The sequence below is a fragment of the Bombus vancouverensis genome, chromosome 6, assembly GCF_051014615.1.
Source record: "Bombus vancouverensis nearcticus chromosome 6, iyBomVanc1_principal, whole genome shotgun sequence".
In the NCBI taxonomy this organism is placed as follows: Eukaryota; Metazoa; Arthropoda; class Insecta; order Hymenoptera; family Apidae; genus Bombus; species Bombus vancouverensis.
In genome coordinates, this window is record NC_134916.1 from 53,679 (window position 1) to 68,975 (window position 15,297).

General features: G+C 36.1%; 4 protein-coding genes across 10 annotated transcripts; all 4 read left to right on the top strand.

Annotated features, from left to right (window-relative positions):
* The first annotated feature begins 27 nt into the window (after positions 1-27).
* On the top strand, positions 28-2,344 carry LOC143302831 (uncharacterized). Of its 2 annotated transcripts, none has more exons than XM_076619319.1 (5): positions 28-332; positions 566-688; positions 1,062-1,107; positions 1,183-1,271; positions 1,374-2,344. In XM_076619319.1, the coding sequence occupies exons 1-5, from the start codon at positions 284-286 to the stop codon at positions 1,478-1,480; spliced, it is 414 nt and encodes a 137-aa protein (XP_076475434.1). In that variant the 5' UTR covers positions 28-283; the 3' UTR covers positions 1,481-2,344. The 2 variants fall into 2 exon arrangements, with proteins under 2 accessions (XP_076475434.1, XP_076475435.1); XM_076619320.1 differs by having other exon boundaries at positions 30-91.
* Positions 2,345-4,631: 2,287 nt separating this feature from the next.
* Positions 4,632-6,973, top strand: LOC143302830 (uncharacterized). The gene is made up of 3 exons (XM_076619318.1): positions 4,632-6,201; positions 6,277-6,348; positions 6,427-6,973. The coding sequence occupies exons 1-3, from the start codon at positions 6,103-6,105 to the stop codon at positions 6,838-6,840; spliced, it is 585 nt and encodes a 194-aa protein (XP_076475433.1). The 5' UTR covers positions 4,632-6,102; the 3' UTR covers positions 6,841-6,973.
* Positions 6,974-8,701: 1,728 nt separating this feature from the next.
* Positions 8,702-11,599, top strand: LOC143302834 (uncharacterized). Of its 5 annotated transcripts, none has more exons than XM_076619342.1 (4): positions 8,710-8,783; positions 9,032-9,280; positions 10,426-10,538; positions 11,037-11,599. In XM_076619342.1, exons 2-4 carry the CDS (start codon positions 9,100-9,102, stop codon positions 11,067-11,069), a joined length of 327 nt encoding a protein of 108 aa, XP_076475457.1. In that variant the 5' UTR covers positions 8,710-8,783; positions 9,032-9,099; the 3' UTR covers positions 11,070-11,599. The 5 variants fall into 5 exon arrangements, 3 of the variants coding, with proteins under 3 accessions (XP_076475457.1, XP_076475458.1, XP_076475455.1); XM_076619343.1 differs by having other exon boundaries at positions 8,782-8,831; XR_013058641.1 differs by lacking the exon at positions 9,032-9,280 and having other exon boundaries at positions 8,702-8,783.
* Positions 11,600-11,758: 159 nt separating this feature from the next.
* Positions 11,759-14,072, top strand: LOC143302771 (uncharacterized). Of its 2 annotated transcripts, none has more exons than XM_076619039.1 (5): positions 11,759-12,064; positions 12,298-12,420; positions 12,794-12,839; positions 12,915-13,003; positions 13,106-14,072. In XM_076619039.1, the coding sequence occupies exons 2-5, from the start codon at positions 12,312-12,314 to the stop codon at positions 13,210-13,212; spliced, it is 351 nt and encodes a 116-aa protein (XP_076475154.1). In that variant the 5' UTR covers positions 11,759-12,064; positions 12,298-12,311; the 3' UTR covers positions 13,213-14,072. The 2 variants fall into 2 exon arrangements, with proteins under 2 accessions (XP_076475154.1, XP_076475155.1); XM_076619040.1 differs by having other exon boundaries at positions 11,761-11,822.
* Positions 14,073-15,297: the final 1,225 nt, after the last annotated feature.

Below are 15,297 nucleotides of genomic sequence, written 5' to 3' on the forward strand. Positions count from 1 at the left end.
TATTTGTGTTGGGGTGCGTGCGACGAATTTTCAACATGGTCGCTTGCGTGTATCGTTTGTTTAATGTCAACAGTAGCGTGTTGTTGAAATAGTTAATTTGTTAATCATTATAGTTTATTTTGTAGTGTTTCTGTAATATTGTTTGTGTTTCATGGTATTGTGTGTGTCAATACCGTGTGCTACCTTAATGCGATAGCATAGATTGTGTTGTTTTCGAATTTCGATAGTCATTGTTTTGATTATACGTGACTCGCATTTATATAAATCTTGTTTAATTTAGTTAATGTTTTTTTTCTTTTTTTTTGTGTGTATTGTGTTACCAGATATTTTGTGTAACGTAACTTTATTCCTTTGCACCGAGTTCAGTCATGTTGTTAATATTTAGTTAGTCCATCTTGATTAATTTCTAACTTATTCCTGTGTTTATTAACCTTTCTTATTTTCCCTATTAATTTATTATTGCATGTACTTGCTATTTGCTATTATTTTGTGTATGATATGAGTTAGTTCCCTTATTAGTGATTAAAACCTACTTGTTAGATTAACATTGTCTGTAATTCTTCAGATTCTACTCTTCCGATGCTGCATCACTTACCTAGATCATTCCCACAACATCACCTGATTCTTCGATATGCCTTGGATACTTACTATGGTTGTCTTCAATCGTCTTATATCTGTGGCCATAAAGGTACTGTTTAGTTTATTTAGTTTAATATGTGTATAATGCATTGTGTGTGCGACCGCTATTGTGTATTACAAAATCCACTTCTACATGTTAGATATAATAATATAACAATACTACGTAGATTAATACATAATAAGATATCCTTTTACTTTCAATTAATCTATCTTAATTATTTTCTAACCACTTTCTACACTTATCAGCTATTTTATTTCTTCTTGTTAATCTGCGACAGTCATGCATGTACATTTCCTTGTATGGTGATTAATTGTTCACGAGGTAAGTTGCACTTCCACTGTTTTAGTTATTCGTTGAACTAACACGTTTTACATTCAAACAGTAATCGGAGCATTTGTAATAAACTTCTTTTTCTTTTCAGGTTTCCGCCATCTGTGTTGTTCGACGAACAGTGCCATGCTTCCATAGTATTGTTATAACATTTAGTACTGTTGTATTTTGCATTAAGGCAGTTGAAGTTAATTTGTTCATTTATTTTTCAGCTGGCTGTTGTACATGGTGTTTCGCAAACCGAGATCCATAACCTCTTTTGCACGTAAACCTTCTCGTATGATGATTACTTGTTCACAAGGTAACTTTCACTTTCACTCTTTTAATTATTTATTGAATCAACACGTTCTATATTCAAACAATAATTAGAGTACATATAATAATTTTTCCTTTTCTCTTTTAGGTGTTCGATATCTGTATTATTCGACGGACAGCACTACAACATACACTACCGCACTACGTTGCCCACTGAAATCACTTTATTCATTGCTTATTTCGGTTATGCGCTAGTTCTAGCTTGTTTAAGTGCACTGTTCGCGGAATCCCTTTTACTTCAATCTTGACGTTCTGGTTCTGCAAGATTTCTAGCACCTTGTATGGTCCAGTATATTAATCGGAGAATTTTCCTTTACTAGGTTCTTTTAGTAGATATATCGAATCTCCTGTTTTAAAATCTTGAGGGTTAATTCGTCGATCGTTAGTCTTAGTTTGGATTTTATCAAATTTTCTCTTGCCATCCGTTGTACAGTGTTAATTTTTTCGAACAGATCTTCGAGGTATTCTGCGCATGTTGGTTCCGTGTTCTCTTCGATTGTTACTTCACCAATAGGTTCTCTGGCTAGATGTCCGAAACTAATTTGTGCGGGGAGAATTTCGTTCCTTTCCTTCATTTTAGTTTTTATTTTGCGCCAAGACACAGGTTTACTGACATTGATCCAATTATCCAATTGCTTGCTAATAGCATTTAAGATACAAATTTTTGAGAGTGCCGCAGCCATATTAACCCAAAAATATTTTGTATATAGTATAGTGTGATACCATCCATATTTTCCTGGGGGAATCATAAGATCAGCACTACTTACTATGTTACCTACGTCAAATATTAGATGTAGTAACCAATAAAGTATTTTTAATCCAATTATAATCCAATGGCTAGCATATTTATTCAAGTTTTTATATATATCTTCGACTGGTGATTCCCTGTTTTCTCCCTTTTGATTTCTTTGAGCTCGTTGAACTTGCGTTTCTTCAGCTTGAAAATGTTTAGAATCCTTTTCCTTAGTTACCCTTTTTTCTTCTTCATTTATTTTATTCGCAGCACCTTTATTTTTCTCTACCTTTTCAGGATGAATAGTTTTACTGGAAGTGCTTATTATAATTAAATTATTATTTATTTGTATGGAACGTTTAGGAATATTTTTGGTAGATTTGGAATTATTCTTTGAATTTTTATTACAAACCTTTTTGCTTATAGATTCTGTTTTGGATTTAGGGATAGCTATATTTTTATTTTCTATAGTGTGATCTTCCTTGCAATTTAATGATTTGGCTTTGAGTTCGATAAAGTTTCCTTCTGATGGTTTTATAGAAGTTTTTGAGTGAGATGCACTCGCTATCTCTTTTCCTATTATGGTTGAAACATTCACGAAATTCGTGGAGTCTTGCTTTTGTATCTTTGCCAAGTCGAACGTGGAGAGGCGATTTGCACTTCCCAGCGGGTCCAATATCTCTGTGATGTTAGGCAGTGGATAAGCATTGCCTGTCGTCTCGTCGTTCAATTTCCTAGTTTCTGCTTTGTCTGAAAGTTCTTTGGCACTAACATTATTTATCTTGTTTGGTAACTCAGAAAATTTCTCACTCATGATCCTGTCTATGGCACCGTGCGTCCTTTTATTATTTAACGTGACATTATCCCTTATCACAGCAACGGAATGGTGTTTGCATTGAAAAGTTGATTGGTTGAAATGATCAGCATCTCTCTTTTGATTTAGATCTCTATCGAGGTATTTATTTATGCGTTTTTCTTCCCAAGTTATTGCTCTTGTTTCTTTCCTGACATTTTCTTCTATTCCCGGGTTGTTTAGATGTTTCTGCGACGGCGGTACAAATCTCCAGTCCTGGCGGTTGTTTACAGTATAGATACTATTGTATGGTGGATGAGCGTTGTTTTGGTTATAATTATCCGAAGGTGTCGGACGTTGGTATCGAATTCTATTGTTCACTTGTTTTAATTCTCGTGTTGCTTTCACGGCTTAGCGGTACGCATCGTCCAAGGATTGGTATCCTGCTATCTTTACTCGTAAATACACCTCGTTTGGGAGCCCCTTAACGAAAGCTTCCCTCGTGTCTCGATCTATCCTATCTTGAAATACGGTGCCGTACTCGTACCTTTCCCCGTTCATTATCGCCAGCCTGAGATCTTTGACGCGTTCTATGTAGTCCAAAATATCTTCTCCCGGTCGTTGAAATATTGTAGCTAATTCCCCTTTATATTCGTTAACCGTTTTTCCCGGACCGAACATATCTTTTAATTTATTCCCGAAATCGTTTAAACTTATTACTTCTGTGTCTTCTACGGCGAGAAACGCGTGTCCGCGAAGCTTATTCGTTAATAATTTTACTAACTGAGATTCTTGATGCCTAGGAACCATGTTTCGTGCACGCTCGCATGCTCTTAAAAATCGAAATACCGAGGGTCGATGTCCGTCGAACACTGGTACTGTCTCTATTGCATCTTTTAACTTAATTGATTGGGGATTAACTTCTATCGGTATTGTCGCTTGGGAAATTATCGGCGATGATACGGGTGTCTTGATTTCCTTTTTTATTTTCAGTGAACGCACATCGTCTTGTAATTTATTCATTGTTGTACTCATGTCGCGAAAATTCGCATCCCATGCTTTAAGTTTTTCCGATAACATCAAGATCATGCCTTTGTCCAACGATTCTAATTTAGTCGACATTATTTCTTAGGTATATATTTTATCGATAATCGTGACAACTTTAATCCCTTGTGGAGCGAATCGAACCGTTTAAACCAACTTTAATCCTCCGTGGAGCGTATCCCACTGCTGCCACCAAAAATTTATTACTTTACTCTGTTACGTATCTATTTGTTTAAATCGATCAAATTTAAAGTTAAATTTTACTGAAAATTTTTTTTTTATAGTTTGAGTTTTGAATTTAATCGGAAGGGAAATAAATTGAAATGATATTATTGTGTATTTAATACTGATTTAGATTTCTAATTAATACGGTAGTTGCTGCCACCAGAAATAGTCTAAGGACTATTTCAAAATATTTTATTTTTATTATTTTCTTTTACGCTTAATGGGTAGCGTTAACTGACGCTTAATGCAACTGGTAAACGAATTCCACTTTTCGGCTAACCTGCTATGCGCAGGGATACTAGCACGGGAGAGGATTAAAGCTGGGTACAATAAATATTTTTCCTCGTTGAACGGATTTTTATTTGAATGTAAAATGGCTTAGGTTATTATATATATATTTTATTAGCTAGATAATATATATTTTAGCGTTGCTGGATTGGATAGGAATGTGAGATTTTTCGTTGTTTTATATAAATTTATTTTTACGTTTGACTTCTTCTTCTCTTTTAATTTCGCTGTAGTAGTTTGCCGTTAGGACCGAAACTCAATTCATTTACTACGATGGATTCTGTCACCACGATTTTCTTGCCTTTTGAGTTTAATAATCGGGGATGATTCTAACGATCCTCTCTGTGTGGGACTCGTGTGATTTCGCAAGCCTTGCCCAAAGACGGGTAATATTTTACCAACAGTGGGAGGAGGAATGCGGAGATCGATGGGTGTTTTCGATAAGCGAAAACACCGTTTGCACAAGCCAACACAGCGAACGATCCTTTGGTTAAATTCTCGAAGGGAAATTGTTCTGTTATATCTCTCTTACAATCGCATGCAATGATGGCAAGAATATCAGTTAATAGCAACGCCGGTATTGTTCTTAATTTTCGATTGACCCCGACGATGTATTTAATAGTCCTTTCTGTGCGGGACTTATGTGATTTCGCAAGCCTTGCCCAAAGACGGGTAATATTTTACCAACAATGGGAGGAGGAATGCGAAGATCAGTGGATGTTTCAGTAGTTGAAAACACCGTTCGCACAAGCCGACACAGCGGACAACTCTTTTGTTAAAAGTTTAAACAATGATTCTATCTTCAAAACCGTTCACGAAAATAAAACGAAATCGATGATAGGAAGTTCTAATTCAATTCTCGAGGGCAACGAGATTACCAGGGAAGAAGGAAATTTTCAAAATTAATTTTCTTACCTTGAGGAGTAGGTGCTGTCTGGTGCCATTGCCTCAGCCGCTCCGGTGGTCGTCGAAGTTTTGTTGAGTTTATTATTTGAACTCGAATATAGTTTACTATCAACTCTTACTTTATTTATCTATTTTAATACAGACTGAGCAATTCACTTAGCTGGATTAATACCGCAATTACAATGCGCGTTTGTGTTTAAACGATGAAATGAGGACTTCAAAGATAAAATTTTCTTTTTACTTAGTCGCGACTCTCTTTTCTTGACCGAAAAAATTAAGACCCCGAAACGCAAAATACTATACAAAATTTCTAAACGCAGTGACGAGCGCAATAGCGAACGTAGTAATAAATTAATAATGGGCCGTAATAACAAACGATCACAAGAATTATGAACAAACTAATGAGCGAAGAATAATGAGCCGTAAGGAATGAACACTATAAAAAATGAACGAACGCAAATTATAAGAAGAATGGACACTATAATAATGAACAAAGAATAATGAACCGTAATAAGAATGTTCACCAGAATAATAATGAGCGCTGCGCTATGTTGCTACGCTTATTTATAATGCCATCCCCCACGGGGTGGTGGTCCACTGGGGGTACGCTTCCGTGGGAATCGGGATGTTGCAGTTTGGGCTTCTTGGAATCGTACGTGACAAAATGCAAATTCCATATTTCGACTTAGTTTTTATCAGTCCTGTGTTCCGCTGAGCTAGCGTCTAGGAGATTTGAAGCATTCCACGCTGATCTAATCCTTTCCACGAGAAACTTCCACGTGCTGTACCGTGGGAATTACCGGTGTTCTTCGGCCCGTGGAAGGGCTGATGGCTGCAGCATCATTATCATTTCAATGTTTACTGGGTAAACACGCGCAGCTCCGCTGCTCTCCCATAACAAGGACCTCCTCCTTCGAGTTGTTTTGCGTAAGTTTGGATGTTTGCATATTAAGGTTGTTTTTGTGATTTTGATTGTTTTTTCCTTTTTTGCTATTTCCCTAGGCTTCGGTGATCGACGTTCGAACAATGTTTGCGGAGTCGTTTCCATCAGAGGTTCCTTTCCAGACTTCCCTGGTACGTATTTAGTCTTGTTTTTAGTCCGCTTGATTCGTCCTGTTTCGTTTTATTTAAAATATACCGTGTTGTTCTCAGCCCAAGCGAAAGAGGGATTCCGAAGAACCCATGGGCGACTCGGGAGGACCAATCAAACGCATGCGGCCCTGTAATAAACCACGAGTATCAGAGTGGTTGGAGGAACTATTCAACATTGGTGCCGAGGCCGTGTCGAAATTGGGCTTTGACGATTTGGTTACTTTCGACGAGAATTTCTTCGATGCAGAGACCGTCGTATTGGAGAGGGAACCCCCTCTGGTTGAAATCGTTGATACCGATCGTTGCGTGAAAGTTCGTTTTGCGAATGAAATTCCCGAAGAGGTTTTGGAGGCACATCTTCCTCACCATGCTTCTGGGAGAAAGGGAATTTCCCCTGTTGTGCGCTATTGGTGTATGCGTGAGTTCAGCGAACTTTATCCCAGAGCTCCTTGCTTCGATTTTGATTTAGTGTAGCTGCTTCAATTTCGTTGGTTCGCTGTTTGATGTTCCTTATTATTATTAATTTTTTGATGTATTTTGTTTTGTGTTCAATATATATATATATATATATATATTTGAATGTGATAGTGTTAGGTTATCTATTTTACGTTTCTTATTTTTTTCAATTTTATATTTCCCCCCTTTTAATTAATTATATATATATATTTTTTTTTACATTTGTAGTTGCGCATAGAATTTATTAAAGAAAAGTGTTAACAATGTGTTTTCATGATTTGTTTCTCGCGCCTGACTTCCATTAATCCCTAATATTCCTGTCGCCATGACGCGTGTAAATCCAACATGGCTGCTCATAAATGTCATCAGTAAAGTTTTTAGTGACGGGTCTTTAGTTTTGTTTGATATCGAAGTAATTTTTCGTCTGTCGCTCGTTTTTCCTTATTCTACCGCAATTGGAACATTTATTTATTAATATTGTTTTAAAGTGACAATAGTATAATATGTATATATATATATATATGTTTATGTTGTGTGTCACTTCAATATGGCTAATGTTTTGTAATTCTTCGATTGCGTTATTTATTGTTTTGAGTAGTTTATTTTATAGAGTATTCGATAATATAAAACATATGCACTCACACATACATACATATATATATATACGTATTTATATGTATATTTCTCTCGTTCATGTAGTGTTCGTACGAAATGAAATGTTAATTATTTATTTTATATTAATTTCTTTTAATAAGATAGAACACGCACACGCACACGTATATATGTATATATTTCTGGCAAAGTGATTTTCATTTAGATTCTTTTGTGATATAGTGTTGTGTATTTGAGGTTATGTGTCAATCATTTGATTTCATATATACATATATATTTTGTATTGTGACAACATAGTATTGAAGGTTTTGTTTCTAGATTATTGTGCGTTTAATGTGTGTTTACATATTTGTGCTTGATGACAGAATTTCTGTAAGCAATTCCTCAAGTCGTTGCGGTGTTAATTATTTTGAGCGTTTGGCCTGTCGACAGGTTGTCGCTTGGTCCCAAGTGTTGCGTTGTGTGTTCTATTTTTTTTGTAGATTATTAATAGTGGTTTTAGTTTAGAAAATAGATTATTTATATGTTTATATAGAGACATGCATGTTTCATAATGTAGTTCTTATTTTATAATGCTTTACCGGCATGTAGGCTAGTTTTAAATATGTATTTCAGATTGTAGAATGCACATAGATTAGTAGTAGTATAGAATATATATGTTTCTGACAATGTAACTTTTATTTCTTTAATAATACAATATTGTATGTTTTATATATTCGTTAGACTATTAGTTTTTAACTTCGTATATACTTATAATTCATAAATTGATAATATTGTATTTGTTGCATAGTATTATAAGCACTAACACTAATATTTACTAGTTTATTACATATCTAGCATATATGTTTATACTTATATGTAACTCTCCAAGTTGATTGATTAAAATATATTTATATATACATGTATTTCTGGCGCTTCAATTATTTCCCTTTTTGTAGTTATTCTTATTTCCTGGTTTATTTGTTTGGTTCGTAACTCGTTCAATCCGTTAGCTGGTTTTATTTATTTTATTTTATACTGGTTGGATTTATTAGTCGCCCTCGCTTTGTTAATCCTTCCTTTAGTTTCGTAGCGCCGTGTGTTCGTTTGTGCATTCAAATCTTTATTCGCGCGTTTTGTATAGAATAGTTTTCTTGTTCTTGTTACGGCGCGTGCGGAGCGCGGGACGTGACACCCCCGCCCTTGGAGTTCAAATTTCCAAAGGAAATTTGGCTGATGGTGTCTCTGAGTCGGCTCAAGGCGGACGTAGATGGCGTTGGTTGTTAAGTGACTACCGGTGTTATCGATATCCCTCGAGGTTGTGCTGTTTGATCATCGATATTTCGTTTTCTTTTGAGGTATAGTAGCAGGTGGGTAACTGAGCCGCATATTGCTCCTAATAGGGCGATTCCACATCCGTAAGTTTCACGTAACTGGTATCCGTGTATGGCTATATCTATTATCGTCTTGATTAGTTTAAATATTACAAGTATTCCAAATATTGCTGCACTGACAGTTCCAAATTCCATAAAACCAATCCATAAGCTTGATACGGTATTTTTTGCTATTGTCGTTAATGTGTTTTCGTCCATCATTCCCAGGATGTTTACTGTTCCAGGGACGATTGTTTTTCCTGTTGCTCCTCTGGCCAATGTGTTCAAAACTGCAGATTTTTCTGCCGGGAACATGACGTGGTCCCATAGTGCATCGAGGTCTTTTTGGGTATATATTCCGCTCGTGGCCAACGACGATGGTGCTGAATATTGCCACGTTTGGCGTACGTCCGGGCGGAGTTCCTGTGGTGCAATTGTTTCCATGGGTTTTGGTACGAATTTGTGCCAGAGTCCGTCGATATTGTATAGCGTAGGTAGTACCGCGCTACATTCTCTGTGGTTTCCGTGTTGCGTTAGGATGTGTGTTTTTGGCGTTAAAAATGCGGTGCGATTCCCTTGCCAAACGGGTAGCTCCGAGTAGCATTCTGTTGTATGTCGTACTTTTACTTGTACCGGAATGCATTTGACTATGTGGACTGCTTCTCCTGCGATCAGGGCCATGTGTCCTGGGGTTTTGGATATGGTATATGCAAATTCATCGGGCAGTAAGATTGCTAAGCTTAAAGCATTTTCTATTAGTTTCTTCTGCGTGGTACATCTTTGTGTCAGTATATCATGGTACAATGTTGTCATTTGTCGTTTAATATGTTTCTCTACGTAAATGAATTTTGAGTTGACGTATGCGAATATGTCCAAGTTTTCGACTGCTGTCTTGCTTTTGGAGATAAACGTATTTCCTCTTGTTGTTTCAACTATTTGGGGTGTTCGGTGGATAGTAGGGTATATCCACACAGTGGCTGTTCTCCGGTTTTAGTCAGTGCAAATGTTACTTCTTGCGTTGTTAGTGCGTAAACTGGTTGTGCTGATTCTCTGTTGGTTTTTATTTCCTGGATCTTTGTAGCAATTCCTTCATATAGCACATCGTACTGTTCAAATTTGCATGGTGAGGGTGGTTGTGGTTGCCAATAAGTGTATCCGTCTTCAGCGTCTAGACAGTTTCCTTCGCTAAAGGTACATACTGTTCCTGATTTCAGTAGAATTTTGTTCGCCTCGATCCGTACTGGCACAACTGCTGATTTTAAACTTATCCTTACTGTTGCTTGTACGACGACCTTTTCCCAGCTCCCGTATGGGTCTACATACTGTGTTCCCTGGCAGCTGCCGTCGTCTGTTAGCTTGCCGGCTAGGACAAGCGACCTTGTTTCTGTTGCATTATCTTTTAGGCCAACTATAAGGTTTTGTGGTCCGAGTGAAAATGTGCCGTCTTGGTGCATCCTTGCACATTGTTGGTCGGTTGTTTCATGGAGGTATTCGGCGAATCCGTTATGCACTGCCGACGTGTGAAAGTGCATGCCACAGTAATATACAATTCGAGTTATTTGCACCTTGCATTGCCTTACGTTGGTAAATTCAAATTCTGAGAGTTGAAGTAGTTGTATATAAATATCTTGGGTTTCAGTCATTGTAGGCTGTATGCTGCAGTCCCCGATGGAGTTTAGAGAGATAGTGGTAACGTTGAGGTGGTTGCCATTGCAGTCATATCCTACCAGGCCGTATGCTATTTTGATGAGGGTAAGTACGATGACCAGGCGATTCATCTTCCTATTAACAATTTATTAAATTGTTTCTTACTCTCGAGTTTATTAGAAATAAGAATAATCTTTTATTATTATTAATATATATAAAAAAAATTTATATTTATATGTTTTTTTTTTTTTTTTGTTAAAACTTATTATCGGTGAAAATAAATACCATGAATGCTACCTGGGTTATAATTATATACGTATATGCATACGTATTGCTAAGTAATATAGATGAGATTTGTTTTATCGTTATAAATATATAAGTATATATTATCTATAGGAATAGATATTACAATTATAGCTTGTCTTTGAATATATATATATGTGCGTGTAATGGTAAATATGACGACTTATTTTACGAGTCACTCGGATTATCAATGGAAGTGAGTGTCATAGATATCGCCCACTTTACAACATGCGTGCATATATATATTGGTAAACATAAGTGAAAATTATATGCATAATTATAAATGTCGGTTGTTTACAGGTGGATAGCATCAGTATTTGGTCTTGTGCGTAGCATACAAGTACTTTATAGTTCTACGGCACGGATTGCTATTCCTTGAACTAAAAAGTTTCTTTCAAGGTGAGTTAGATTAGTGTAAACGATCATGCATTGGAGGCATGATATAGCGGGTTGTAGGTCCGCTAGGTTTATATCACACATACGACAGTATGATATTCGTGTTCTTGCAGATACTCCGCATATGAAATGAGTGGGTGGGTCGTCACATAGGTCCTGGTGGTCTGGATCTAAGTTATCGAAACAGTCTTGACAAAGATGACCGTTATCTAAATGGTAGACAGAACGTATCAACCGAACACAGAGGCAAGACTGAACATCCTCCGTCGCTTCCAGATCGAATGCGGGTACGGGCCCGTCTGAGTCCTCTATGTTAGGGTCGATGAACTCGCCACCTGTTCTGGACATACATACGAAAACAGTTAATATATATATTTTATAATTTTTTATAAGTTTTGTTCGGACCTATCCCTTTGTACAAATACTGTATCCCTGTATGTGGTATAATATATAATATGTTATGGTTATGTTAGTTGTTGTTTATTATATATATTTTCCTTATCTCTCTCTTTTTTTTTCTTTTTTTTTTTTATTATTTTTTTTTTGTGTTCAGTACCTAGCATTGCTATTATAATGCTGTATTACATTGTATTAGCTATTATTTGTGTTGGGGTGCGTGCGACGAATTTTCAACATGGTCGCTTGCGTGTATCGTTTGTTTAATGTCAACAGTAGCGTGTTGTTGAAATAGTTAATTTGTTAATCATTATAGTTTATTTTGTAGTGTTTCTGTAATATTGTTTGTGTTTCATGGTATTGTGTGTGTCAATACCGTGTGCTACCTTAATGCGATAGCATAGATTGTGTTGTTTTCGAATTTCGATAGTCATTGTTTTGATTATACGTGACTCGCATTTATATAAATCTTGTTTAATTTAGTTAATGTTTTTTTTCTTTTTTTTTTGTGTGTATTGTGTTACCAGATATTTTGTGTAACGTAACTTTATTCCTTTGCACCGAGTTCAGTCATGTTGTTAATATTTAGTTAGTCCATCTTGATTAATTTCTAACTTATTCCTGTGTTTATTAACCTTTCTTATTTTCCCTATTAATTTATTATTGCATGTACTTGCTATTTGCTATTATTTTGTGTATGATATGAGTTAGTTCCCTTATTAGTGATTAAAACCTACTTGTTAGATTAACATTGTCTGTAATTCTTCAGATTCTACTCTTCCGATGCTGCATCACTTACCTAGATCATTCCCACAACATCACCTGATTCTTCGATATGCCTTGGATACTTACTATGGTTGTCTTCAATCGTCTTATATCTGTGGCCATAAAGGTACTGTTTAGTTTATTTAGTTTAATATGTGTATAATGCATTGTGTGTGCGACCGCTATTGTGTATTACAAAATCCACTTCTACATGTTAGATATAATAATATAACAATACTACGTAGATTAATACATAATAAGATATCCTTTTACTTTCAATTAATCTATCTTAATTATTTTCTAACCACTTTCTACACTTATCAGCTATTTTATTTCTTCTTGTTAATCTGCGACAGTCATGCATGTACATTTCCTTGTATGGTGATTAATTGTTCACGAGGTAAGTTGCACTTCCACTGTTTTAGTTATTCGTTGAACTAACACGTTTTACATTCAAACAGTAATCGGAGCATTTGTAATAAACTTCTTTTTCTTTCCAGGTTTCCGCCATCTGTGTTGTTCGACGAACAGTGCCATGCTTCCATAGTATTGTTATAACATTTAGTACTGTTGTATTTTGCATTAAGGCAGTTGAAGTTAATTTGTTCATTTATTTTTCAGCTGGCTGTTGTACATGGTGTTTCGCAAACCGAGATCCATAACCTCTTTTGCACGTAAACCTTCTCGTATGATGATTACTTGTTCACAAGGTAACTTTCACTTTCACTCTTTTAATTATTTATTGAATCAACACGTTCTATATTCAAACAATAATTAGAGTACATATAATAATTTTTCCTTTTCTCTTTTAGGTGTTCGATATCTGTATTATTCGACGGACAGCACTACAACATACACTACCGCACTACGTTGCCCACTGAAATCACTTTATTCATTGCTTATTTCGGTTATGCGCTAGTTCTAGCTTGTTTAAGTGCACTGTTCGCGGAATCCCTTTTACTTCAATCTTGACGTTCTGGTTCTGCAAGATTTCTAGCACCTTGTATGGTCCAGTATATTGATCGGAGAATTTTCCTTTACTAGGTTCTTTTAGTAGATATATCGAATCTCCTGTTTTAAAATCTTGAGGGTTAATTCGTCGATCGTTAGTCTTAGTTTGGATTTTATCAAATTTTCTCTTGCCATCCGTTGTACAGTGTTAATTTTTTCGAACAGATCTTCGAGGTATTCTGCGCATGTTGGTTCCGTGTTCTCTTCGATTGTTACTTCACCAATAGGTTCTCTGGCTAGATGTCCGAAACTAATTTGTGCGGGGAGAATTTCGTTCCTTTCCTTCATTTTAGTTTTTATTTTGCGCCAAGACACAGGTTTACTGACATTGATCCAATTATCCAATTGCTTGCTAATAGCATTTAAGATACAAATTTTTGAGAGTGCCGCAGCCATATTAACCCAAAAATATTTTGTATATAGTATAGTGTGATACCATCCATATTTTCCTGGGGGAATCATAAGATCAGCACTACTTACTATGTTACCTACGTCAAATATTAGATGTAGTAACCAATAAAGTATTTTTAATCCAATTATAATCCAATGGCTAGCATATTTATTCAAGTTTTTATATATATCTTCGACTGGTGATTCCCTGTTTTCTCCCTTTTGATTTCTTTGAGCTCGTTGAACTTGCGTTTCTTCAGCTTGAAAATGTTTAGAATCCTTTTCCTTAGTTACCCTTTTTTCTTCTTCATTTATTTTATTCGCAGCACCTTTATTTTTCTCTACCTTTTCAGGATGAATAGTTTTACTGGAAGTGCTTATTATAATTAAATTATTATTTATTTGTATGGAACGTTTAGGAATATTTTTGGTAGATTTGGAATTATTCTTTGAATTTTTATTACAAACCTTTTTGCTTATAGATTCTGTTTTGGATTTAGGGATAGCTATATTTTTATTTTCTATAGTGTGATCTTCCTTGCAATTTAATGATTTGGCTTTGAGTTCGATAAAGTTTCCTTCTGATGGTTTTATAGAAGTTTTTGAGTGAGATGCACTCGCTATCTCTTTTCCTATTATGGTTGAAACATTCACGAAATTCGTGGAGTCTTGCTTTTGTATCTTTGCCAAGTCGAACGTGGAGAGGCGATTTGCACTTCCCAGCGGGTCCAATATCTCTGTGATGTTAGGCAGTGGATAAGCATTGCCTGTCGTCTCGTCGTTCAATTTCCTAGTTTCTGCTTTGTCTGAAAGTTCTTTGGCACTAACATTATTTATCTTGTTTGGTAACTCAGAAAATTTCTCACTCATGATCCTGTCTATGGCACCGTGCGTCCTTTTATTATTTAACGTGACATTATCCCTTATCACAGCAACGGAATGGTGTTTGCATTGAAAAGTTGATTGGTTGAAATGATCAGCATCTCTCTTTTGATTTAGATCTCTATCGAGGTATTTATTTATGCGTTTTTCTTCCCAAGTTATTGCTCTTGTTTCTTTCCTGACATTTTCTTCTATTCCCGGGTTGTTTAGATGTTTCTGCGACGGCGGTACAAATCTCCAGTCCTGGCGGTTGTTTACAGTATAGATACTATTGTATGGTGGATGAGCGTTGTTTTGGTTATAATTATCCGAAGGTGTCGGACGTTGGTATCGAATTCTATTGTTCACTTGTTTTAATTCTCGTGTTGCTTTCACGGCTTAGCGGTACGCATCGTCCAAGGATTGGTATCCTGCTATCTTTACTCGTAAATACACCTCGTTTGGGAGCCCCTTAACGAAAGCTTCCCTCGTGTCTCGATCTATCCTATCTTGAAATACGGTGCCGTACTCGTACCTTTCCCCGTTCATTATCGCCAGCCTGAGATCTTTGACGCGTTCTATGTAGTCCAAAATATCTTCTCCCGGTCGTTGAAATATTGTAGCTAATTCCCCTTTATATTCGTTAACCGTTTTTCCCGGACCGAACATATCTTTTAATTTATTCCCGAAATCGTTTAAACTTATTACTTCTGTGTCTTCTACGGCGAGAAACGCGTGTCCG

Bases quoted from the DNA above. Each gene is read 5' to 3' on its own strand.
- LOC143302830 (XM_076619318.1), top strand. From the start codon at position 6,103: ATGGCTGCAGCATCATTATCATTTCAATGTTTACTGGGTAAACACGCG. The intron at 6,202-6,276 runs GTAAGTTTGGAT...CTATTTCCCTAG, and splicing joins CCTCCTTCGAGTTGTTTTGC to GCTTCGGTGATCGACGTTCG. The intron at 6,349-6,426 runs GTACGTATTTAG...TGTTGTTCTCAG, and splicing joins TTCCTTTCCAGACTTCCCTG to CCCAAGCGAAAGAGGGATTC.
- LOC143302771 (XM_076619039.1), top strand. From the start codon at position 12,312: ATGCTGCATCACTTACCTAGATCATTCCCACAACATCACCTGATTCTT. The intron at 12,840-12,914 runs GTATTGTTATAA...TTTATTTTTCAG, and splicing joins AACAGTGCCATGCTTCCATA to CTGGCTGTTGTACATGGTGT. The intron at 13,004-13,105 runs GTAACTTTCACT...TTTCTCTTTTAG, and splicing joins GATGATTACTTGTTCACAAG to GTGTTCGATATCTGTATTAT.
- LOC143302834 (XM_076619340.1), top strand. From the start codon at position 8,860: ATGGCTATATCTATTATCGTCTTGATTAGTTTAAATATTACAAGTATT. The intron at 9,281-10,425 runs GTAGTACCGCGC...CTTGGGTTTCAG, and splicing joins GTCGATATTGTATAGCGTAG to TCATTGTAGGCTGTATGCTG. The intron at 10,539-11,036 runs GTAAGTACGATG...GGTTGTTTACAG, and splicing joins CGTATGCTATTTTGATGAGG to GTGGATAGCATCAGTATTTG.
- LOC143302831 (XM_076619319.1), top strand. From the start codon at position 284: ATGTTTTTTTTCTTTTTTTTTGTGTGTATTGTGTTACCAGATATTTTG. The intron at 689-1,061 runs GTACTGTTTAGT...TTTTCTTTTCAG, and splicing joins TTATATCTGTGGCCATAAAG to GTTTCCGCCATCTGTGTTGT. The intron at 1,108-1,182 runs GTATTGTTATAA...TTTATTTTTCAG, and splicing joins AACAGTGCCATGCTTCCATA to CTGGCTGTTGTACATGGTGT.